The following is a 10,407-nucleotide window of genomic DNA, read 5'->3' on the forward strand; positions in this document are numbered from 1 at the left end:
ATTTGAAAACATATATCTCCCTCAATATTACATATTCCTTAACTAAAATCAACACTGATAAGAACTAATCAACATGAGATATAAATACCTGTATGTTAAGGAAAAGAAAAGAAAAGAAAAAAAAAAACACTACATATTACACAGTTATAATTCCAATATAGGACTTGCCGCTACTTCATTGACTGTACCTTCATACGTTGTGAATGATTAAATTTGGCTTTCATGCTAATATTCACTTCACAATTTGACAAATCCTTTCAACCCCCCCCCCCTTTTTAATATTGCATTTAGAAATGGGAAGATTATATTTTCTTTTTCTTTATATATATCCTATCCTTTTTCGAACTAATCATATATTTTCTTTTAAAAAGATAATTTAGGTAATTTAACGAAGCCATTCACTTCTCTAAGACTTACAATTACATAGATAACATTTATCTTTGCGGATTTGTTTTGTAATAAATGTTACAGTGATTTAAAGGAATCCAATTACCTTTGCTAGTACCCAGCCAATCATTCCGTTCCATGATCCATCACTTTGCGGTGATCCCCAGTAACCATCTCCTTGCACGATGCTGTACCTGATGCAGAAGAAAGTCAGACTGATTTCCACTCGAAACCATTGATATCAAGAAATCATTCAACTTATTTCACTCTTAGAGGTTTTAGATGAACACGTTGATAAAGAAATAATCAACATACGTAAAATTCATGGATAATCCAAGTTCATTGAGGAAGTTTCCCATAGGTCCTCTGACTCTGAGCTGGCCGTCCACTTGGATAACCTCAACATGCGAGGGCCATGACTCGGCAACCACGCGCAGGTGAGGCGAATGCGGGAACCTCCAAACATAATCACACGAAATCCATGAAAAAATATAAAGTGAATGAGTTCCTACGTGGGAAAAAATAGTTTATCATGAAACTACCAAATGTAATCTCTACTTCAGTTACTTGGTCTTTGTTCATCTGAAGACGAAATTCATTCAATGAATGTCATTACTGACTTCCTGAGGTGAGGAATATCCCTTTGATATCTGATATTGGGAATTTGTGTGAAATATCATGTGTAATATAATAAATTCCACTTGAATACAAAGAATTACCTTCACTTTGTAAGTAATTGATCCAGGCACTTGATATAATATTTTTATTTGCAATATGTTACCTTATTATGTTTTGGACGTGGAAATATTCCCATAGGATAATTTGTACTTAAGTTCCCTCATTCTGATTCAATTTAAAAAGAATTAATTTTACCGTACAAATACAACTCTAATAACATTGTAGGTAGATAGAACAAATCCTTAGAGAAAAGTACAATCTTTTATGAGGGAAATTGTATTTTGTGAAATAAGTTTTAGCTAATGATTTGTTATTCAACAGGTAATTAAAGTTATCACATAAAAATGCTGCTACTTAATCCGGTTTAAAAGCAAAAGTAATTAAACAAAGGTGTGGGTCATAATATTCTTGTTAATAATAATTTTACAACTTTTGATGTAAGTTTTAATTTAAGTGAAGAGGCAAGATACGACCAAAACACAATGTAGTGATTATATCCGTCGCAGATCGTGTCAAAAGTTATCTCTGAATTCTTGAATGGTTGGACAGAAGGCAACATAGCCTTAATGAAAACCATTGAAAGGCTGTTATTCAATTCCAGTTTTCAGGATACACTTTCGAGAGATAAGAATCAGTTTGTAGAAAGAAAAAATACTTACTTGAATTTCAAAGGGTTTTCGTCTAGAGATCCCTGGTTGGCTGCCTCAATCCACGAGTCATTCTCAGCAGTATGTCTTTTTGATGTCATTGCTACAGTTCGTTGCACTAAACAAAACGAATTAAACGCAGTAAACGTTAGATATTTTTCAATTAAAAAACTTATGAAATTTTATCCCCGAATCTCCAAGGAATTGACTAAGAAAAACTGTCATTATTGTTTGAAAAAACAATCCATGACAAAAGTTCTCAGTTTTTCTTCTAGATCATCAGCAGTATCAAGTGCGATAGCCCAAATGATATTAGGTAGACAGTCCTCACTCCCAGTAATATTCCCTCAGTCTTACTGTTAAGCTTCTCCCTCTCATACCTAAACTAAAGGGTCAATTACCACGATGAATCTTTTCCAGTAATCTTTATCTTGAGTATCTTTCTCAGTCAAAACCTTATTATGAAAACCATAATTGACTTTATTATGCCATGTGAAGCCTTCACATCCCTCTTGACCTTCACACGTGATATATTTCACCCTAAATTTCGTCATTTTCTCCCCTTACTTATCAGCGCTACAGACCCATAGCAATTCATTCAAAAATTCTCTTAACCTGCTAATAATCATTGTGACCTTAAGTCCTTTCCTTCTTTCTTGTCTTGTAAGCTTCTCATAACGCGAAATTCCAAGAAAAAAATTCCAGCATCCTCATTTCTGCCCCTCCTTTGCTTCTGAACTATGCATTATCAATGACCTGGTTGAAATACAAAAGATCTTAATTTCCAGTTTAATTTCAACCTTTTGTTTCACACTACTCATTTCATATCCCTTAAACTGTTCTTATCCTTATTTAAAATTTCACTCCCTATATTCTAATTTTCTAATTAATTTTATGCGTTTGAAACTCTTATTTTAAAGCTAGTCCCATACCATCTTGTACAATCTTTTTATCCAACACAAATCAAAATATTTCTTCACCTGTCCTCATCATCTCTTCAATTCTTTTCCCATATCAGTTGTAGTCAATAGATTATTTGATTTTCAGAATTCCATAGATAAATAGATACATATAAAAGCCAGCACTAACACCTACAGTGCTAATAAATTCCGTAAGTCAATTGGAGATGCAACCTTTCCACGCCCGCAAAGTATACAATGAGCACAGACATAAACAATAACGAAGATAATATCAGTGTCTTTTTAATGCATCATAATTGTTCAAATCTGTAACTAATTTAGATTTTGTATATATTTTCTTTACCTTTCTGGAGTGATATTGCTGAATGGGAGAACAGAAGCAGCACTGACACTGACGAGACCCTCAAGAAGAACCTTGTAACTGACATTTCTGGGCAATGAAATACATTTATTAGTTTTAGCCTCATCAGTCTTAGGAAATATTATTATTTTTTTTTCCCAATTTTTATATGCTGTTATTGATATCACACCTCAATAATTCAAGTTAAAATGCGTTATTTTGGTTGTATAATATTCAGTGAAAGCAGTGTTCTTTTTTTGAACTGGTAAATTCTGTTAAGATGGGAAGATGGAGGGTTCCTCACCAAAGCAATACAAACGCAGTATTCGATTGGTAGTTTAACCCTTCTAAGGTTTGAAAATAATTTGAACAGCCATTTAAAAAATAAAAAAGGCATCATCGTATTTATACAGAAATCCATCAACCATGTTAAAAAGTTATGGATTATGCAGTATAATATCGACTTATTTTTTTAAACATTATATACTACATAAAGAAAACTTTTAAAAACTTCGAAAATAGAAAAGCCATGATACCATAGGTTATTTCAACTATGAGGCGTTCAGGATAGGGAATTACCTTGAATAGCACTGATATCGTGATGTAAGTAAATTGTGACAAGGTTTCTAAATATAATTCCTAATTACTAACTATAATCAGAATGGGGAAAAGAAGGATCGGATAAGATTGGAGTATGACTCGTAAAAGCAATGAAGACCTTTTTGAAAGAAAGCTGGAGACCTAATGAAGCAGATGTATTATCCTGAACAAAATTTCATAGCCTAGTTGCAGAGAAAAAATCCTGTAAATGATTAACTTTTTGTTCATGGAAAAAGTGGATACGACTCATCGATCAGATACATCGATTTTCTGTACTCCTGGAAGCCTTAAAGTTCCTCTGTATATGGAAAACTAGCAGATTTTGTTTTCCAATTTTTACACTTTTGACTGAAACTTTTACTTTAAGGATAAAAAATCAATACGCAAACTCAATGATTGCTATTACTGCTGTTGAAGAGTCTACATGAACTGAATCTGTTACAAGAATAATAAAAGATGTAGAACTCTTGATTATCATTGCTGCTTTGGGTGGATCAAAGAGAGAGAGACACACACACACACACACACACACACACATATATATATATATATATATATATATATATATATATATATATATATATATATATATACATCTTAAAACCAGGGAAAGAAAATGGAACGAACAAATTAAAGATGCCATCCTCATAAAATTTTGATCAATCATCAAGGACATTTTTTTCTTATATGGTATTTAGTGGGATTGATACGATTTTTGCCGTTTATTCAGATAAGGAAGACTTACACTTCTTTAGAGAAAATTAAGAACTACAAAATCTTGTTGCCATGATTAAGAACCATTTGCTAAACCTAAGATTTCTAAAGCAGACTAGGCTTTCATTCATCATTTATACAGGATTAAGGAATATGAATCCCTTTGCGATTCAAGATATCTTTGCGTTGTCTATTCAGTGAATGAAATCAAACTCGCATTGGCTTCTTTACCATCAACAGTTTAAGTGCTTGACTTCACTCCTTATATACGTATCACCAAGAGCAGAAGTTTCAACCGCCAAAATAGGGCTTGAATGTGATTACAAAAGGCCTGCTAAGAATCTGTACATATAAAGCCCTGGCTATTCCAGACCTGTTAATCATTGTTTCATGGAAATGCCTCAAATGCGGAATAACTACCACATGCAGCTGTAGTGAGGCAGGCTTAAAACGTTCGGTGAAATGTGTTTCTTTCAAGGTGTTCTCGTGTTCAAATGCTGATATCATTATTGATGATGACTGCGATGATTATTTTGATGCTAAATCAGAAATCTTCCAAAAGGCAGATAGTGAAAGAGCTAATATGATAAAGTAATCAGAATAAGATAGAGTAGTCTAACAATATCATGGATAGCAAAACTTCTAATTATACAGCAAGAACCATATAGCAATGACTACGATTGATAAATACACATTTTGGTTCAGGATTTGCCACAAAGGTTGTTACGTCATTAATGAGCATTCACCAGGTGTTCCAAGCTACAATAAAGTAGGAAGCCCATCATTAGGAGACGATTTTCGAAACTGCACAAGGAAATGCGGAGTATAAAAAAATCTGATAACATAAGTGACTGGAAAAATTGTCTGAAGTTAAGAGTTCTCTTTCTTTAATGTACACCCATCAACAAAACCGGTGTCGCCTGGCCAGACCTGACTTGGAGAGATCATGCCCAATCCTGCCCTGAAAGGTGGTCGACATTAAACAACCGAGACATCATGAGGATGGTTCGAAATTACCGATATTACTCAAAGAAATGCGATGATGAATGAAATATATATGAAAAGAGAAAGAACTTTTTTATCCTTTTAAGAAATGTAATCTAATATCATTTCGAAACTAATTCATCAAGTGATTTTATCATAACTTTATATTTGAATTTTCCTATCCTATTTCTAAATAAAATTTTCTTGAATAATATTGGAACCGACTATTCATATTAATATTCATAACACGGAAATACCCTGCGTTTGCATTTTTCTAAGCATTCCCCCTTCTCTCTCTCTCTCTCTCTCTCTCTCTCTCTCTCTCTCTCTCTCTCTGTCCACATACATACACTCTACGCATATTTAGGCGCTAATAATGTATCGTTTCAAATATTACCTATTGGGTCACCAATCATTAATAAGTGGCCTTTGTTCAACATTTCTAAGGTAATGAGGTTTAAAGGTTTAGTTGTTGATTTCAGTGTTTTCCTTTGATTTCGATCATGAGCCACGTAGCTTGGTGTGGTTGGGGTCAGCTTTTGTCACGGGCTACTTGGCTCCGACCCTCTTATAGAAAATAGTATTATTTGCTATATCAATTATAATAGTTTAAGGTTGGAGATTTAAAATACATCATCAGTTAACATAATCTATATTGTTTCAGAAGTGTTTGGTGAAAATAGAATATGTGAAATGACATGCAATGAAAGTGCACATTGGTGCATTATTATAGTGGTGTTGTGGTATATAGGATGTAGGGTATGAAAGATTATACTATCAATTCATTGTTTACTCAAATTATTTGATTCGGCGTCAATAACACTAGATGTCAAAAGGACAGAATACTCCTAATCAATCAATCAATCAATCGATCAAATTATCGGGGCAAGTCACCCAATTCCAAGCGAACCCCCTTCCCTGGTGACGATTGCTCAATGCTCAAAGGTCCGAGTTAGCTGGCTTCACCATCCCCAAGGCAAAGGAAATATTTCCGTAGCAGTGAATCTTCGTATTACTATGATTTTATTTGTCTTTTCATGACCTGATGTCCAACACCTTATAGGTGTTCTCCCCGTAAGCTCTACAAGAAATCCATTACGCTCCATATCTGTTCAATCAGTCTTTTGCATAAGTACTTTGTTATTTATAGCTTGGAAATAATTGTGAACACCTGGAAAGCAAATTGTATGAAATAATGCCATCTTAGTATTTTGTTTTTCATTAACTAAAAAACTTCCACCTGAAGGATCTCATCATAACTGTGAGACCTTTAAACCTCAAACATGTGGGGATGGCGGTAGAAGGATATAACGAGGTGAGGGTTAAAGATGATGGTGGAGAGGTAGCAGTTGGGTGATCTTAATGTATGGCTTAACGAGTTTTGCAAATTAACATTTATGAAGTGATGATGATGATGGTATTACCCCTATTTATAACCTTTGATATCAATGATTCTAACTCGCAATGAAAACGGCCGTATAAATATATATATATATATATATATATATATATATATATATATATATATATATATAAATATATATATATATATATATATATATATATATATATATATATATATATATATATATATATATATATATATACATATATATATATATATATATATCATTAACCCTCACACTTCTTTGACTGATATCGGCAATTTCCCTTCTCCTCACATGCGAACCATCCTAACGATGTCTTGGTTGTGTAAATGTTGGGCCACCTTTCAAGGTAAGAAGGGCATGATGTATCCAAGTCGGGTCTGGCGAGGCGACACCGGTTTTGTTGCTGGGTGTACTTAGGACAGACAACACTTTACCATAAAGGTTATGATGGTGAAAATTTGATCAAATTCTCACCACCATAACCTTTATTTAGTGTAGTTCCTAACGTCAATGTAGTCCTGAAGAATGGTTGCGAAGTGATCAGAAACACATATCGATACCAAGCAATAAATGGAGAAAAGTAAATGTATTTTTGCTGTTATCCTGAAAACTATCTGCAAGACGATCTGTCCGAGGAGAAGCTGTCTTCGATTTTGGACGACGATGAGACGTTGTGTATTCATTATATATGTATTCATGTATGTGTGTGTATATATATATATGTATATATATATATATATATATATATATATATATATATATATATATATATATATATATATATATATATATATATATATATATGTATATATATATTGTAAGGACAGTGAGACAAGCGTCACCAAGATCAACTGATACTTTATTTGAATGCGCACGGAAGTACATTACAAGGTGCGGACGGAAACGTAGGATGACGTTGGCGCCAAGTCAGATTGAAGTGCCCGCCAAAATATATGTGTTTTCTCACACTTACAAATATATGAATTATGGGTTAACAAAAACATGTTATGAAACGATACATATATCAAAATGTAGCTCTGGTAGAGCGGAATATATATACATAGGACACCACAGTGTGGCGAAGAGAGAATTTAAATAAATAAGTAGTTTGTCGATTTTCTGGACGACGAAGGGATCGGTGTCCTTACAAGTACTCCCCCCCCAAAGACATCGGGCGGCGTAGAGGGCTGATGATCAATCTTCGTATCTCTTCGGGCGTCGGAGGGTTCCTCTTGTTTTTGAACGGAGGGGCGCGCTGGCGGTCGGTGTAAGGATCTCTTCCTCTTGTTGTCGTTTGATGATTTTTCCTTCGTTGGGCGGCTTGTTTTGTGGCGGAACTCTGGGTCTGCCAGGTCCAGCGGAGGCGGTGTCGCTTCCTTCGAGAAACGCTGGTTTCACGCGGTCTATTGAGACCCAGTCCTCTTGGCCATGGACGTCGAGAAGGAAGGCTTTCGTTGTCTTTTTAATTACCCGGTAGGGACCTCGATAAGGTCTAGTCAGTGGTTGTCGATGAGCGTCGACACGGACGAAAACGTACCTGCAGTCGTCCAGGCTTTTTGGCTTGAAGTGCTTGGTTCTGTCCTGGTAAGTTTTGAGACACGGCCTGAACTTCCTGGCGATGTCCCTTAGGTGATCCAGCTGCGTGTCGTCGGTTGATGAGGGAAAGAATTCGCCAGGAACTGCGAGCGCTTCCCCGTAAACTTTTTCGGCGGGCGAAGGTTCGCCGTCTGCGCGAGGGGCGGTGCGAAGGCCGAGGAGTACCCAAGGAAGTCGTGATTTCCAGTCCCCGTCGGTGCAGCTCGCCATTAGGGACGCCTTGAGGGCATGGTGCGTTCTTTTGACCATGCCGTTTGCCGCGGGATTGTATGCCGTGGTGCTGTGGAGCGTCGTCCCCATCAGGTTCGCCAAAGCAAGCCATATTTCTGAGAGGAAAGCGGGGCCTCTGTCAGTCGTGATGTCGTCGGGAACGCCAAACCTGCTCACCCAGCTTGACAGGAGGGCTTCGGTACATGCTTGAGTCGTAGCTTCGGTCATCGGCGATGCCTCCAACCACCTCGTGGAGCGATCGATGATCGTAAGTAGGTAGCGAGCGGATCCAGAAGGGGGCAATGGGCCCACGACGTCGATGTGTATATGTCCGAAACGTCTTTTTGGCTGGGGAAAATCGCCCACCCCTGATTCGGTGTGACGGCTGACCTTGCTTGACTGGCAGTTGATGCATGACCTTGCCCAATCCCGGGCGTCCTTTTTTATCCCTGGCCAGACAAACTTTTCAGACAGAAGGCGAGCGGTGGCGCGTCCTGAGGGGTGCGAAAGTCCATGGATGATATCGAATATTTTCCTTCTGCAGGAGGCTGGTACCCAGGGACGAGGGCGGCCCGTGCTGGTGTCGCAAAGAATAGTTACTCCTGCTGGTCCAAGGGGAACCGCACTTATCTTGAGCGCGGATGGCTCCGTCAGGTGAACCTGTGCTTCTCAGTCGGTGCGTTGTTTGGTTGCGAGATTGGCATAGTCGATTCCCAGGTGGATCGCGTCAATTTCAATCCTTGAAAGGGCGTCCGCGACTGGGTTTTTCTTTCCTGGGACGTAACGTATGGTGCACCCGAATTCGGCGATTGATGCGAGATGACGTTGTTGTCGGGATGACCATGCGTCCGTTGATTTCGTGAAGGCGTGGACGAGGGGTTGATGATCCGTTGCAATCGTGAAGGGGGTACCCTCCAAGATGTGCCTGAAGTGGCGGACGGCGAGGTAGACGGCGAGGAGTTCCCTATCGAAGGTGCTGTATCTTGTTTCAGCGGGTTTCAATTTCTTGCTGAAGAAGCCAGCGGTCGAGGAGAACCATCGACGAGTTGCTCAAGCACAGCCCCGCAGGCGACGTTGCTGGCGTCGGTCGTTAGTCGCAGGGGCGCGTTGTCGTCGAAATGAGCCAGGGTGGTGGCATTTGCAAGGGCATCCTTCGTCCGAGCGAATGCCTGTTGCTGGGGCAAGCCCCACTCGAGTTTTTTTGCTTTTCCTTTCAGGACGTCGTCGAGGGGTGACAGGGTTTGTGCGATGTTGGGGATGAAGCGCCTGTAGTAATTGACCATTCCCAAGAACTCCTGAAGTTGGCGGATGGTCGTAGGCATTGGGAACTTCCTGATGGCGTCGACTTTGGTTGTCATGGGTTTTACCCCGCGCGAGGATACACGGTGACCAAGGAAATCCACTCCCTCCGCACCGAACGTACATTTGTCGAAGCGTACGACTAGGCCGTTCTCCTGTAGGCGCTTTAGGACGGTGTGGACGTATCCTCGGTGTTCCTCCTTGGTTTTCGAGAATATCAGGATGTCGTCGACGTAGCAGACGCAGAAAGGTAGGTCACCCAGAATGCTATCCATTAGTCGTTGGAAGGTCGCCCCGGCGTTGCGTAGACCGAAGGTTGGGTATGCGAAGGTGTAGGATCCGAACGGCGTTACAATGGCAGTTTTTGGGATATCTTCCAGGAATACGGGGACCTAGAAGTAAGACTTGAGGAGGTCCATCTTGGTAAAAAACTTTGCTCCGTGCAACGCGTTCGTTAGGTCCTGCATGTTGGGCAGCGGGTAATGATCGGGTGTTGTGATGAGGTTGAGGCGCCTGTAGTCGCCGCAAGGTCTCCAGGACCCGTCCGGCTTTTTAACCATGTGCAGGGGTGATGCCCAGGGGCTCGATGCTTTCTTACAGATACCCATGCGTTCCATGTCCTCGAAGGCGCGTTTGGCATC

At 39.0% G+C, this 10,407-nt stretch overlaps 1 protein-coding gene across 1 annotated transcript in view; it reads right to left on the reverse strand.

Moving 5' to 3' along the window:
- LOC137620974 (probable glutamate receptor) overlaps window positions 1–1,826 on the reverse strand; it is a 161,590-nt gene extending 159,764 nt beyond the window's left edge. The window contains exons 1-3 of the mRNA XM_068351416.1: window positions 1,725–1,826; window positions 703–843; window positions 494–581 (exon numbers count right to left, since the gene is read on the reverse strand). Of these exons, the coding sequence (XP_068207517.1) occupies window positions 494–581; window positions 703–843; window positions 1,725–1,813 (318 nt within the window). The 5' untranslated portion in view covers window positions 1,814–1,826. The remainder of the gene's footprint in view (window positions 1–493; window positions 582–702; window positions 844–1,724) is intronic.
- Between the last annotated feature and the right edge of the window lie 8,581 nt (window positions 1,827–10,407).

The sequence above is a fragment of the Palaemon carinicauda genome, chromosome 27, assembly GCF_036898095.1.
Source record: "Palaemon carinicauda isolate YSFRI2023 chromosome 27, ASM3689809v2, whole genome shotgun sequence".
NCBI lineage: Eukaryota > Metazoa > Arthropoda > Malacostraca > Decapoda > Palaemonidae > Palaemon > Palaemon carinicauda.